General features: G+C 44.7%; 1 protein-coding gene across 1 annotated transcript in view; it reads right to left on the bottom strand.

Annotated features, from left to right (window-relative positions):
* The window catches only part of LOC126456510 (odorant receptor 22c-like), a 159,167-nt gene that overhangs the window by 71,148 nt on the left and 71,293 nt on the right, over nt 1-16,726 (bottom strand). The window contains exon 6 of the mRNA XM_050092260.1: nt 14,239-14,394. Coding sequence (XP_049948217.1) covers nt 14,239-14,394 — 156 coding nt within the window. The remainder of the gene's footprint in view (nt 1-14,238; nt 14,395-16,726) is intronic.

The raw sequence follows: 16,726 nt of genomic DNA, 5'->3' as shown, positions 1-16,726 counted from the left end.
TGTATTGCTCATGAAGACGACACATAGTATGTTGCACCACTATACAGCGAGACCTTCAGAGGTGGTGGTCCAGATTGCTGTACACACCGGTACCTCTAATACCCAGTAGCACGTCCTCTTGCATGAATGCATGCCTGTATTCGCCTTAGCATACTATCCACACGTTTTTCAAGGCACTGTTGCTCCAGATTGTCCCACTCCTCAACGGTGATTCGGCGTAGATGCTTCAGAGTGGTTGGTGGGTCATAAACAGCCATTTTCAGATTATCCCAGGCATGTTCGATAGGATTCATGCCTGGAGAACATGCTGGCCACTCTAATCGAGCGATGTCGTTATCCTGAAGGAAGTCATTAACAAGATGTGCACGATGGGGGCGCGAATTGTCGTCCATAAAGACGAATGCATTGTCAATATGCTGCCGATATGGTTGCACTATCGGTCGGAGGATGGCACTCTTGTATCGTGCAGCCGTCACGGAGCCTTCCATGACCACCAGCGGCGTACGTCTAATGCCACCCCAAAATAACAGGGAACCTCCACCTTGCTGCACTCGCTGGACAGTGTGTGTAATGCGTTGAGCCTGACCGGTTCAAAAATGGTTCAAATGGCTCTGAGCACTATGGGACTTAACATCTAGGGTCATCAGTCCCCTAGAACTTAGAACTACTTAAACATAACTAACCTAAGGACATCACACAACACCCAGTCATCACGAGGCAGAGAAAATCCCTGACCCCGCCGGGAATCGAACCCGGGAACGCGGGCGTGGGAAGGAGCCTGACCGGGGTGCCTCCAAACACGTCTCCGATGATGTCTGGTTGAAGGCATATGCGAGGCTCATCGGTGAAGAGAACGTGGTGCCAATCCTGAGCGGTCCATTCAGCATGTTGTTGGGCCCATCTGTACCGGGCTGTATGCTGTCGTGGTTGCAAAGATGGTCCTCGCCATGGACATAGGGAGTGGAGTTGAGCATCATCAGCCTATTGCGCACAGTTTGAGTCGTAACACGACGTCCTGTGGCTGCACGAAAAGAATTATTCAATATGGTGGCATTGCTGTCAGGGTTCCTCCGAACCATAATCCGTAGGTAGCAGACACTGCAGTAGCAGCCCTTGGGCAGCCTGAGCGACGCATGTCATCGACAGTTCCTGTCTCTCTGTACCTCCTCCATGTCCGAACAATATCACTTTGGTTCACTCCAAGACGCCCGGACACTTTTCTTGTTAAGAGCCCTTCCTGGCACAAAGTAACAATGTGGACGTGATCGAACGGCGGTGTTGACCGTCTTGGCATGGTTGAACTACAGACAACACGATCCGTGTACCTCCTCCCTGGTGGAATGACTGAAACTGATCGGCTGTCGGACCCCCTCCGTCTAATACGCGCTGCTTATGCATGTTTGTTTACATCTTTGGACGGATTTAGCGACATCTCTGAACAGTCAAAGGAACTGCGTCTGTGATAAAATCCACAGTCAACGTCTATCTTCAGGAGCTCTGGGAACCGGGGTGATGCAAAACTTTTTTTGATGTGTGTATGTTCGTAGTCCACTAAACATTGCAAGTAAACGAAGTTGTTTTTTGTGTACCATAAAAGAAAACATGAAGTGTTAAGAAGACTGAACAATGGAGACAGTGCTACTAAATTATCACACGAGTAGGGTGTCGGAATCGCATTAACAATGAGACCCTGCGCCCGGAGCAATTCGGATTCAGGAACCACCACTCGACAACACAACTACTGAGAGTCGTAGAGTACATAACACACGGCTATAATACGAACAAAGCAACTGGGCAGGTGTTCCTTGACATCGAGAAAGCTTTCGATCGTCTATGGCACAATGGCCTCATCCGCAAACTCACGGACGCTGGGTTCCCCGACGGACTAGCATGTCTCGCACACTCATACCTCTCCAACAGATGTTTCAACACTGACATTAAGGGTAAACAATCGACACGACATATTATCCAAGCAGGGGTACCCCAAGGTAGCATCCTAGGGTCCCTCTACGTTAATGATATTCCAACGACACAAAACACGACGGTTTCCATCTACGCGGATGACACAGCCATCCTTGCGCAAGACTGGAAACCGTCAAACATTAATAACAGACTACAGTCAGCACTCAGAACTGTCGATCCTTGGTTGGAGAAGTGGCGTATTAAAGTAAACGTTGGCAAGTGCGAGGCAGTTCTGTTCACTCGCAGGCCGAAATTACTGCGCAAACACCAAAACTTCAGACCAATAACACTACATGCAAGCCCAATACGCTTCACTTCGAAAGTCAGATACCTCGGTGTTTGGTTAGACCGGAAGCGTACACGGGGGGACCACATACGATACATGACCAACAGGGCAAACGCGAGGCTCAAACAACTCTGTCCAATGCTCAACAGGAATAGTACACTGAATAGGAGGGTGTCTAGGACATTATACATGACACTGATTTGACCGCTGATGACATACGCAGTACCTGTCTGGGGATACGCGGCGTCCACACACCTGGACCGCCTCCAGAAAATACAGAACAAGATAAGACGTATCATAAGCAATGCTCCCCGATACACGCGGACAGCGGACCTTCACCGAGAATACCGACTGGAGACTCTCCAGGAGGTATTCAAAAAACTCGCCACCCGACTGTACAAGAAGTCAAGTCACTCGAACAATCCTCACATGCTACACCTGGGCAACTACGATCAGAAACATAGATGGAAACACAAGCGCCCAAAGACACTCCTTAGGGACTAACCATCTATGGTAACTTCGTAACTACCAAACGACACAATGAGGCGAGCTCCTGCACATCAGCCACTGACTAGCTTGCTAGCTGAGCCTCTGCCATGAGAACTGGCAATCGCAGGGAAGCCAAACACGACTCACAAACAAACTCCCAACACATATCACACTGCCAGTTCCTTTGAGGACCATCGAACAGACAAACCTACAACGACGTGGCTATGTTACAGGAGCAGCAGCAGCAGCAGCAGCAGCAGCAGCTGGCCCCGGAGACATCGTCGATGCCAGCAGCAGCAGCGCTCACCTCCTCGACAGGACTGACCATTCTATGACAATCTGGCATTGCTTCTATGGTACTGATGCATGATGCCCAACCACTAACCTAACCTTACCTTGCACGATCTGTCGCAGATAGCGAGAAATCGCTACTGCCCTTACTGCCCAATCTGACACTGTCGCAGAGGTTTTTCTTTCCCTTGGCACTTGTATTCGCACTTTTTTCCCCCTCTGCCCTTTAAACCTCTCGTCTTTCAAGCTTGATTCTGTCAAGCTTTTTCGACCACCTCTAACACCCAGATGCGCCTGTATTAATGGGTAATCTTACCCATACGTATGGATAACATCTCAGTTCCTCCCTCCTGCGTTCTCCTCGATTCTAAATACTAACAATGCAGAGGTGACAGTAGACCTTTTGAGTTGGTCACCGTGCTTGTGCGAGCGTGGAGGGACTCACACTTAAAAGAAAAGAAAAAAAAGCGGCGTCGGAAAAGCAACGATTAGTAACTGAAAAAAAGTCGCGTTAAAATTGAGCAGTTTTGTTCTGCTTCAAATGAAATAACCCTCGAAAAGCGGCAAAAAACGACTGTGTTTTCACATGACGAGGCCTTATTCTTGCAGTTCACTCAAAACAGACAGAAAGGAATCCCCATCACTGCTGCTTTGCTAAAAGAAAAGGCTTTTCAACTGAACAAGCTCATAGATAGTGACCGATCATTTTCAGCTGGCTGTGGTTTTTTTGGATCGTTGGAAGAAAAGACACGAAATTAGACACCTCACTATTGCTTTGGAGTAGCTGTCAGCTGACAAAGAAGCAGCTGCAAATTACCTAAAAGAACTTAAAGAACTTGCTTCTTCTCAAAACTGTTCACCGCAGCAAATTTACAACACGACTGAAGCCGGACTGAATTTTAAGGCTTTGCCTACCCAAAGTCTTGCGTCGCAAGAAGAGAAACGTGTCCCAAGGATTAAAATGGACAAACAATCTCTAACTGCCTTAGCTTGCAGCAACGCCTCGGCAACGAACAAACTTCCACTGATGGTAATAGTCAAATCGGCGAAAATCAGAGGGTCCAAAAACGTTAACATCAGCTCACTTCCTGTGTATTATAAGAATAAAAAAAATGTTCAGATAGAGCGCGACTTGTTCAAAGAATGGTTCGAGCACTGATTTAACCTTAAAGTGACTGCGTTCAATAGAGAAAATGGATTGCCTAATCACGCTCTGACGTTTGCAGATGATGCTTCGCCCTACCCAGAAGAAACGAAAGTTCCCAGAATGAGAATTTCACTCTGCAGTGGAGTGTGCGCTGATATTAAACTTCCTGGCAGATTAAAACTGTCTGCCGGACCGAGACTCGAACTCGGGACCCTCGCCTTTTGCGAGCAAGTGCTCTACCATCTGAGCTACCCACGCACGACTCACATCCCGTCCTCACTGCTTTACTTCTGCCAGTATCTCGTCTCCTACCATCCAAACTTTACAGAAGCTCTCCTGCGAACCTTGCAAAACGAGCACTCGTGATAGAAAGGATATTGCGGAGACATGGCTTAGCCACAGCCTAGGGAATGTTTCCAGAATGAGTTGTTTGTGGAGACATTAAAGCACGTTTTCTGCCACCGAATGTAGCTTCAGTTCTTCAATTTATGGTCCAGGGTGTATTGCAGACCATTAAAAAAATACAGAAAAATGCTGCTTCGTACATTGCTAGTAGACGATCAAAATGAAATCTCAATCCTGTAGAAACTTAAGAAAATTACAATGATAGATGTGATTTACTGATTGGCTGTAGCTTGGATTAACACCACTAAAGGCGAATTATAAAAATCATGGAAAAAATCTCTGACCTACACTGGAATTTGTTGAAAGAACTTTTACACCAGTGAAAGACTGGTACCTTCTTCTACTAATCAAGAAAATCCCTGACTGCGAAGACAGAAGAAAGCCGTGTTGATGAGTGGACTGCTGTTAACGTCAACGGCACCAGGAGTACGGAAACGAAGACATCGCAGCAATGGTGCAGGGGTCATCGGCTCACATGTCCGCTTCCGGTAGCTGAATGGTCAGCGTGACGGACTGTCAATCTTCTGGGCCCGGGTTCGATTCCTGGCTGGGTCGGGGAATTTTCTCCGCCCAGGGACTGGGTGTTGTGCTGTCCTCGTCATCATCCTATCATCCTCATCGACTGCAGGTCGCCGAAGTGGCGACAAATTGAAAGACCGGCACCCGGCGAACGGCCTGCCCGGTGGGGGGCCCTAGCCATACGATTAAATAAATAAAATCGGTTCACATCGACTCTGAGGAAAGTGAGTGGGAGGTGAACGCTCAAACTGAACCCACATCAACACAGGCGCGTCAAATGCTCTCGACCTCGCCTTACGCTACGTCGAACAGCACGCTTCATCAACACCAAATGATGTTACGTTCCAGCGGCGATGGCGGAACATTACATCCTCATGTCGATTCAGTGTTCTTCGTCAGACAGAAAGGACTGACTTCTTAAGTGTATGCAAATTGGTTGTTTTTTGTGTTTAGTAGTTATTAAAAATAATTCCACAGAACTGTATAAATGGATGCGACATGTACTGTATGTACTGTACTGTAAGTAACGAGCTTTCATTACAATATAGTTTCAGGCGTTTTCATCAAACTTAGAGTCTATGTACGTCTTTATTTAACTTCTTTGTGTAATAATAAATGTACGATTTCTCCTGTTTTTAAGTTAAAAAACCGTTGTGTACGGAATAGGCAGATTTTCGGAATAACGGGTTTCGGAACAGCGAGACTCTACTGTACGCCAACGGAGCTCATTCATCTTCCATAAAAAATTTCAGTAGTTCATGTTAGGCATCGCAAATGTAGTTCTTTCTAGATATGTGTCGACAGTGAAAGCATCATCGTAAATTACTGTTTCCTGCACATATACCGTCGATTTTCATGGTATTACATTGTGTAAGGCACAGATGATAAAAACATTTGTCCTGCACAAACCAACTCTATGAGATTCAACTTCAATACAGCTTAAGGTAGGTATGATGTTTGCGGTCGATGTTCTACTTCAAAACTGCGTTGTGCTACTTTCGAGTAATTCCTCCTTCCCCTTTCTCGTTGCGCTTTGCATAAGTGTAGCCACCTTCCAAACATATAAGTTAAAGTCAATTTGCATTATTATTACGAGTCTTATTCAGTGAAACTCCCTGGAACATTGAAACTGTGTGCCGGACCGAGAGTCGAACTCGGGATTTTTGCCTTTCCCGAGCAAGTGCTCTACCACCTACGCTACACAAGCACGACTCACAACCCATCCTCACAGCTCTAATTCCACCAGTACCTCTTCTTCACAGAAGCTCTCCTGCAGACCTTGCAGAAGTAGCACTCCTGGAAGAAAGGATATTACCGAGACATGGCTTGGCCACAGCCTGGGCGATGTTTCCAGAATGAATTTTCCCTCTGCAGCGGAGTGTGAGCTGATACGAAACCTCCTGTCAGATTAAAACTCTGGGTCGGACGTGAGGACGCGAAAGACAAATGACCCGAGTTCGAGTCTTGGTCCGACACACAATTTTAATCTGCCAGGAAGTTTCACATCAGCGCACACTCCGCTGCAGAGTGAACACTCATCCTGTATTATTCAGTGCCATGGGGTATATTTCAGGGCTGAAATCAGGTTCGTAATCACACGGGTTCAGAATCTTACATGAGCACTCAGATAGAGTTTCAAACTATGTTTTAGAAAAATCTATGACCATTTGGAATTCAGAGCTTGAAAATAAAGTAACATGTCTGGTGTACTTTGAAGATGACTTCGCGGTAATCTCGGAAAGTCCAGAGGAAGCGACCATCCAGGTCGACGTCCAAGAAAGGATTGCCAGCAGAACACGGGTGAGGTTCTCAACAGAAAAAATCAAATTCAACACTAAATATAAATATGAACCGAAATTCCTTGAAACATAGATAGTCCAGAGTACGAGGGCAAAGAAACTGAAGTATCTCTATGGGACCATACAGGAAAACAGATTGGAAAAATCTGCGATTGGCGAACGGACCTCAAACGTGGAGAGATAATAAAAGCTGACTCAGAAGTTTTACGGCGAAAAACCGTATATACGGCGACGCAAAACTATGACAGAAAGTCTGTACACCAGTGAATCTCTCTCGATGAACTACATTCTAGAAAAGTTGTACATCCTGGAAAGGAGAATACTACGAAAAATTAAGTCTGAGGCCGTCTGAAAATTTCGGAGCAATAAAGAATGTGGAGAGTGTCTAAGAGACCACTAGAAAAAGGAAGCTGATATTTCTTGGATACCGTAACGTGCCATCAAATATTTTGCGCAGTGGGTTACTGGTCAGTTGTCACTTCACCTCATTTATGGCCGATCGAGGTGGCGCATTATTTAGCACACTGGACTCGCATTTGCGAGTACCACGGTTCAAACCTACGTCCAGACATCCTGATTTATGTTTTCCGTGATTTCCCTAAATCGCTTCAGGCAAAAGTCGACATGGTTCTTTTGAAAGGGCATGGCCTACTTTTTTCCCCATTTTTCGCTAATCCTGTGAGACCGATGACCTCGCTGTTTGATCCTCTCCCCCAAATCAACCAACCAACCATTCCTAGGACGACTTTATAGCCAAATGTGTAGCTGCAACTTGTGTATTATAGGACACTTTATTATGATGTTATAGTTGTGTTGCCTGTATATTGTTGTATAGAAAGGTAGACCGTGTGGAGACTGGAAGCTGCCGTCTCAGATGGAGCCAATGATTTTAGCCGTCCAGGATTGCATGTGGCAAAGATGGCGCACAACCAGCGTCTGGCCGCTATTCCACAGCGCAACGGCAGAGATGAAGAATTAAACTGTTGTTAGAAGTGAGCTATCGTTATTCATTTATTCAGAATAATGGCTCCAACTACTCTAATAAAGATACCTGGAGTCTACAGCATCAGCTGCGAGTGTGGCAAAAATGGTTCAAATGGCTCTGAGCACTATGGGACTTAACATCTGTGGTCATCAGTCCTCTAGAACTTAGAACTACTTAAACCTAACTAACCTAAGGACATCACACACATCCATGCCCGAGGCAGGATTCGAACCAGCGACCGCAGCGTTCACGCGGTTCGAGACTGAAGCGCCTAGAACCGCACGGCCACACCGACCGGCGAGTGTGGCAAGCAGTACGTCGGCCAGAAGCAGCGATTTATGTTGCTATGTTGCAGCGCTGCTCAGATCGCATAAGGAGCGTTCGCCTGGCCAAACGGAGAAATCTCCAGTTGCGAAACGCAGCCTCAAGAAAATCCATATGTTTGATTTATAACAAACAAACCTGTTGTGCAGGGCGAACGGGTTCTGGGATTCGATCTTCAAAGAGGCTGTCGAGATACGACTCCATGATAACCTGGTCAACAGAAATAGCGGATTCGATCTTAGCACCGCAGTTCAAGTTTGCTCAGGGCTAAGTACGCATACGTCGCTCTGAACATAGTCGGTTTGGAGTGGTACTACCCTGCTCTGGCCAGTTTATAGAGAGGATTGAATTCCCACTGGAACTACTGATTCTATTATTGACAGTAGATAATTAGATAAGGTTTTATTCAGGTTCCAGAGGATATCGTCAGAAGAATAGTTCATTTAAAGTGTGGAACTTAGTGGCGGATCTTGTGCCACTTTGGAGCTATGCTAGGGTGTGTAGGGCTGGCTTAAATCCTAACTCGGTCTTTAAATGTGAAGCTGTATTATCGTGAATATTACGTGTTTGATTGAGGTTTGAATTGTTGCTTTTCGGAGTCGGCGTAGGTTCCGATTTTGTTCCAGTTTTCGAAACTAGTAACGTGCACAGAACAACCCACGCAGTGGAGAGTAGGTTCTGAATATTATGGGTTATAGTGTGTCGTAGCGCTGAGGTGTTGGGACGATTCATGTGCTAAATCTATTTAAATTTGTGGGACAGGCCCTAGATAAATAGTTCTGTCACTTCTGAAATTTGTGATACGCTCCAAAGGAACCTGTAATGTGAATCACGGATAACGATAGTACTCACTTCAGAGATATCTGCGACAACTGTCCATTTAATGGTAACAACTGGGGGAAGAAGAAAAGAGTAGGCGCCAGCGCATGAAGAGCCAGAGCTTTGATTAATCATGTTCATTTAGAGTCAAAGTGGATATGGCAATTAGGATTTTTTTGAACAAAATAATTTTGGGTGGCAGGTCGCGACATTGTAAAACACTAAGGCAACTAAATTGACGACATTTCAACGGACTTACTGCGATCCTTCTCAGAGCGTTTATCTGCACTGAGGAGTAACGTGTCAACTTGATAGAAACGTCGTCAGTTTAGTTGCCTTAGTCTTTTACAATGACGCCGCCTACCGCCCAAAACTATTTTATTCAAAACGACACTAGCAGTGGAAGCCTACGAACGTATATAGGTTCTCCGTTTTCTTCAGTAAGCCAGTTTAGTACTAGTATTTGTGGGATCCCAGGCACTCATCCGTAGTGACGTGCTGTATGTACTTGTTTGTGGTAAATAAACAACATTCGTTATGGAAATTAAAAGAGAAAAGCTAAAAATTGCAAACTTCAAATCTATTTGGAAATAAAAGGCCAGTTAACATAAGAAAAGTAATGGGAAAGAGTAAAGTACGATATTTCACTATAAATGGCTACGTTTCGAAATGAAGCATAATAGAGATATTCTTTAATACTGATATCCAAGTAGCACTAGGAGCTAATAATATTAAAGAAAATTAAAATCAAGAATAGCAGTGATAGATTTAAAAATATTTATTTTGATCAGTAAAAAGAAGGATGAAGATAAGAGAAAAAATATATTTTCTTGATTTCACTGATAGAATACTTTTAAAAAAGTAATAAATTATTCCGATCAAAGAATTAGGAAAAGGGTTAATGCTACATCGCTGATTGAATATGGTTAGATCTTTGTTCCTTAGATTTAATTTTCTCGGAACAATGGACGGCATAGAGACCGGGAGTTGCTGACAGCAATAAGTACGAAATAGTAAGTAAATGTGAATGGTTTAGCTCGTTTTTGACCATTAAGTGATGATCGATATTAACGAATTATGTATACGTTGTTCGTGGAAGTTGCTGTATTCAGAGCCATAGCATCACAAGCGCAGTGCACTCTTTCGTTATTTATAAACCGAAAACATTTTACACTTTTTACAAAATAATGTTGTATTTAGATTTGCAAATAGAAGCTTATAGAATAATTGGTTCAGATGGGTCAAATGGCTCTGAGCACTATAGGACTTAACATCTATGGTCATCAGTCCCCTAGAACTTAGAACTACTTAAACCTAACTATCCTAAGGACATCACACAACACCCAGCCATCACGAGGCAGAGAAAATCAATGACGCCGCCGGGAATCGAACCCGGGAACCCGGGCGTGGGAAGCCAGAACACTACCGCACGACCACGAGATGCGGGCTAGGATAATTAATTTAACACGAAGCTGCCTTATTGCCGCGCGGGGTAGGCGTGCGGTCTGAGGCGCCTTGCCACGATTCGCGCGGCTATCCCCGTCGGCGGTTCGAGTCCTCCCTCGGGCATAGGTGTGTGTGTTGTCCTTAGCGTAAGTTAGTTTAAGTTAGATTAAGTAGCGTGTAAGGAACTTACCACAAATTTCCAAATTCGCTCCCTTGTTATTTATTAAAGTAAACACTCTCGAAAGTATTAATTGTGCTTATTGATACATAAACTTGCACAGCTAACAGGTGTCCATTTGTACATTTGAACAAATAGCTCTAATATTGAAAGAAAATAAACTTTGGACACAACTTCATTAAAGTGGCTATCTGTACAGTACATATAAGAATATAATCATAAGAAAAAATGGTTCAAATGGCTCTGAGCACTATGGGCCTTAACATCTAAGGTCAGCAGTCCCCTAGAACTTAGAACTACTTAAACCTAGCTAACGTAAGAACAACACACACATCCATGCCCATGGCAGGATTCGAACCTGCGGCCGTAGCGGTTTCGTGGTTCCAGACTGAAGCGCCTAGAACCGCTCGGCCACAGCGGCCGGCGGTCTCCTTTACAACTGAGTCACTCTGTCCTAAAATTCTCCCAATATACTGAAGTCGACGATTCGCCTTCTCTACCACAGTTCTCACACGAATCGTTCCATTTCACATCACTCTACAACGTTAGGCCCGGGTATTTAAACGACTTGACTACACCAAGTAGTATCCTATTAATACTGTAACGGAAGATAACAGGTTTGTTCTTCCTACTTATCCGCATTAACTTACATTTTTCCACATTTAGAGCTAGCTGCCATTCATCACACCAACTAGAAATTGTATCTCCCTACAGTCACTCAACTTCGACACCACAGCATCGATCCTATCACACTTCTCTGGGCATTCCTGACGATACCATTCTCTCTGATGAACATTCGCCATCTAGGACAATCAACTGGGTTCTATTATTTAAGAAAGCACTCGCATATCTGTGAACTTACTCCGTATGCTCGTACCTTCATTAACAAACTGCAATGGAGCACCGCGTCAAATATTTCCGGGAATATAGAAATATGGAATCTGCTCGTTTCCCTTCATCCATAGTTCGCAGTATACCATATGAGAAAAGGGCAAGCAGAGTTTCACACGAGCGATGCTTTTTAAAACCATGCTGATGCGTGGACATAAGTTTCTTAGTGTCAACAAAGTTTATTATATTCGAACTGAGAATATGTTGAAGGATTTTCCAGCAAATAGAAGTTACGGGCATTGGTCTGTAATTTTGCGGGTCCGTTCTTTTACCCTTCTTATATACTGGAGTCATCAGCACTTTTTTCCAGTCACTTGCGAATCTGTGCTGGGCGAGAGATTCACTACAAATTCAAGTTAGGTAAGGGGCCAGTGCCTGTATTGGACGAGAAATTCAGGATACCAGATTCAGGATACCAGTGCCATAGAACATTCTTTGTAAAACCATTTGGACCTGGTGATTTATTTGCTTTTACATCTTTCAGTGTTTCTCTGCGCCATGGATGCTTATTATTATGTCGTCCACACGAGAGTGTCCGATGGTCAGATGACGGTATGCTTGTGGGATTCTCCTGTGTGAACGATTTTTTGAACGTGAAATTTACTCCAGCTTTCGTTTTGCTATCTTCAACTGCCACCCCAGTGTGGTCAAAAAGGAGCTGAATGGAGGCGTTAGACCCGTTTGGCGATTACACACAGGACCACAATTTTCTCTGTTTCTCAATGGGAAAATTGGAAATAAGTTGTAAGTTCCTATGGGACGAAACTGTTGAGGTCATCGGTCCCTAAACTTGCACACTACTTACGCTAACTTAAACTAACTTACGCTAAGGACTACACACACACCCATGCCCCACGGAGCACTCGAACCTCCGAAGGGGGTAGCCGCGCGGACCGTGACAAGGCGCCTCATACCGTGCGACTGCCCAGCGCGGAAGGTTTCTCAATAGATTGCTGTTATGTGCTGTTAAGTCCTACTGTATTGAGTAGGCGAGATGGTTATTTAAATAAGTTACAGGGCCTAAACTCTTAATATTTAATCACACTTTCCTCCACGGATTTCGGTTAGTGGTAGACACACATCACCGATAGCTCGATTCTTAGACTGTCTCTACTCGCCACCTTCCGCACAATCCTTCCTCTTTCGACGCGTTATAAGCAGCTGGACACAATGGCTAAAAATGGACTACCCATACAAATATTTGATCACCTCTGGAACAAGAAGCAGACCGCGACGTGGATTGAAGTACACTAGTGGACATTACAATTGCTACACCAAGAAGAAATGCAGATGGTAAACGGGTATTTATTGACCAAATATATTATACTAGAACTGACATGTGGTTATATTTTCACGGAATTTGGGTGCATAGATCCTGAGAAAGCAGTACGCAGAACAACCACGTCTGGCCGTAATAACGGCCTTGATACCCCTGGGCATTGAGACAAACAGAGCCTGGGTGGCGTGTACACCCCATGCAGCTTCAACACGACACCACAGTTCATCAAGATTAGTGACTGGTGTATTGTGACGAGCCAGATGCTCTGCCACCATTGAGCAGACGTTTTCTTTTGGTGAGGGATCTGGAGAATATGCTGCCCAGAGCAGCAGACGAACATTTTGTGTATCCAGAAAGTCCTGTACAGGACCTGCAAAATGCGGTAGTGCATTATCCTGCTGAAATGTAGAGTTTCGCAGGGATCAAATGAAGGGTAGAGCCACGGGTCGTAACAGATCGGCAATGTAACGTCCGGCACCCCATACCATCACGCCGGGTGATATGCCAGTATGGCGATGACCAATACACGCTTCCAATGGGCGTCCACCGTGATGTCGCCAAACACGGATACGACCATCGTGATGCTGTAAACAGAACCTGGATTCATCCGAAAAAATGACGTTTTGCCATTCGTGCAACCAGGTTCGTCGTTGAGTACACCATCGCAGATGCTGCTGTCTGTGATGCAGCGTCAAGGGTAACAGCAGCAATGGTCTGCGAGTTGATAGTCCATGCTGCTGCAAACGTCGTCGAACTGTTCATGCAGATGGTTGTTGCCATCCAAACGTCCCCATCTGTTGACTCAGGGATGGAGACGTGGCTGCACGATCGGTTACAGCCATGTGTATAAGATGCCTGTCATCTCGACTGCTAGTGATACGAGGCCGTTGAAATCCAGCACGGCGTTCCGTATTACCTTCCTGAACCCACCGACTCCATATTCTGCTAATAGTCATTGGATCTCGACCAACGCGAGCAGCAATGTCGCGATACGATAAACCGCAATCGCGGTAGGCTACAATCCGACCTTTATCAAAGTCGGAAACGTGATGGTACGCATTTCTCCTCCTTACACGAAGCATCACAACAACGTTCTACCAGGCAACACCGGTCAACTGCTGTTTGTGTATGAGTAATCGGTTGGAAACTTTCCTCATGTCAGCACGTTGTAGGTGTCACCACGGGCGCCCACCTTGTCTGAATGCTCTGAAAAGCTAATGATTTGCGTATCGCAGCATCTTCTTGCTGTCGATTAAATTTCGCGTCTGTAGCACGTCATCTTCGTGGTGTAGCAATTTTAATGGCCAGTAGTGTATTTTGATGTCGCTGCTTATCCTCATCACAACACAACCTTGTCGTCGGGCGTCAGAGAGTGAGGACCAGCGATGCTGTTTTGAGCGGTGCGGGGCGGCGCTCACCGAGAGGAAGGTGCCGCGGCTGATGGTGCACAGGCCGGCGGCGCTGAGCCTGCAGGGCGCGGCCGCGCGCCGCATCATCAGCAGCAGCGCGCCGCGCAAGCGCCGGCTCGCAGACTCCCAGCCGCCGCAGTACACCGACAGCGACACCGCCTCGCTCTGCCGGCCGCGTGCAAACAACAACAACACTTACTGTTTACGTATCGTCACTGGATTCTGGGTAACTGCCGCACAACGCACGTCAGGGCTCCACACTGGCAAAAAACAATACCTGTCGTTTACTCACGTACCAATAATACAGGGTGTAACAAAAATGTGTGGTACAACTTTCACGGAAAATGCCTCACGGAAGGATTGGGAAGGAAGTCGACCGTGCCCTTTGAAAGGAACCATCCCGGCATTTGCCTGGAGCGATTTAGGGAAATCACGGAAAACCTAAATCAGGATGGCCGGACGCGGGATTGAACCGTCGTCCTCCCGAATGCGAGTCCAGTGTCTAACCACTGCGCCACCTCCCTCGGTAAAATGCCTCACGCCTAAAGAACGAGAATATGTTATATGGACGACGGTCCGGAATCGCTTTGTTTCCATGTTACAGCTCAGTTTCTGTAGCTCTTCAGTACATTAATCGTGACAAACACAAAGGAAAAGAACGTATCAGCACATTATGAAACACTTTCTCGAAATTTTTTTTTGTTTATTTATAGACGCAATCACATTCCTATGACGCAGTCATAACCGGTTTCGGCCATACAGAGACCATCTTATGATTCTATAACATTACAAAAAAAAATTTACTTTAAAACCTAAAATAAGTGCAGTATTTAACCAGGCTTATTTGTAATCTAACTAAATTTATGCGAAATACATATAGTTCATACGTAAAGGCGGCATACACTGAACACAGGTTCATGCGTTGGCAAACCAGCTATAAAATGTAAAACACCGGTCTTATATAGATACAAAAATTTTTTAGATTTTGTTCACCTCTTTGCGCTAGATGCGCGCGTCCTCTATCAGATAGTCTTTATTTTTTAAAGCCTAAAATATGAGAAATTTACTATTAATATTTAGGTAAAATGTGTATAAAATTTAAAATTACAGAACAGATCGTTAAATCGGTGAAATAACATTTCAGAACAAGGAGGAAACATTGCTATAGATGGAAATAGTAGTAGCACTTGTAGAATGTATTTCTGACGCCATAGGGCAATGATATTATGTACACATTTCGATATTCTACGGTCTCTTAATGGTTTTCCTCATCACTATAGTGTACTTTCTGGATTGGTATGGATATCCACTATGTCTCTCTCTCTCTCTCTCTCTCTCTCTCTCTCTCTCTCTCTCTCTCTCTCACACACACACACACACACACACTCACTCACTCTCATAAGCTTATTCATTAAAAACTTAGAGAATTTACTAGCCGTCAGGCTATTCAATGAAAATTCTTGTTTTTGGTACAGTACTTGTAACTAAGTCGTCACATTCAAATGACACAGATTAAACATGTAAAATAAAACAGAACAACTGACTTTAGCCAGTAAGTATCAAATCTTCCCCACAACAAGATTTCAACCCAGATTAACAAGTCACAGACCTTCGGATTAAATTTCACACGTAACCTTTCCTACGGACCTACCACATTCTGGAGGAGTCACTGCAATGTATCCCTCATTGCGTTGCTGGGCAGATGGCTAACTCAACTTTTTCTCTCTCAGAGTATCAACATTTCTAACTTGCTTCACACGAATGTAATTAATAACGGTAATTTTGGTATCATGATTAGTTAATTATCTTACACACGGATCGTCAACTGAAAGCTTCCACAAGCACTTCTGCTTTGCACTTTCTCCTGGTCAGATAGAGACAAAGTCAGTACTCACATGTGGAAGTGCTTGTTCCTAATTCAAATTCTGCACACGCAATTCTTAAATATTCTCAGCTTAAACTTACACACGCAAGTATCTCAGTTCAAAATTACCACACGTGGTTTCATTGTGACCGTTGGTCACTACCAAAGAATCCTAACTTCCCCTTGAGGTCTCACCTGCCTACCTTTACAAGAATCTCCCACCAAAAAGTTTTGTTCTCGTCGATATTCTGAAAAGGGAAATCATTATTTCTAGCTACTCTTAAATATTCCAAATGCATATCATTTCCATATGTGTTTCAACTTCAGGAACCCTTGACAGAGTGTCGGAACATGGCCGTTCACCAGGCCATTCCTTGCTTCCTCAGAAGTGGGGGAGGGTCCTGTTACCGTATTGCTCAGCCACACTCCAGGCCCTCAAGTGCTCTGGAATACTTCCTTTCTATGGTCCTGTCAAAGGTGACTAGAGGACTGTCTCAAAGATAATTACGGATTATACATACACTATCTGTAGTCAGCAGACAACAAACCATTCCCTCATTTCTCAAACATCACAAAACTGGATATAGGAATCTATTTTTGAAGAAAGTGCACATATGAATAATTAAATATACA

This window comes from Schistocerca serialis, chromosome 2, assembly GCF_023864345.2.
Source record: "Schistocerca serialis cubense isolate TAMUIC-IGC-003099 chromosome 2, iqSchSeri2.2, whole genome shotgun sequence".
NCBI classification, from domain to species: Eukaryota; Metazoa; Arthropoda; class Insecta; order Orthoptera; family Acrididae; genus Schistocerca; species Schistocerca serialis.
The sequence above is the reverse complement of the archived record's forward strand: the minus strand, read 5'-3'. Positions and strand labels throughout refer to the sequence as shown.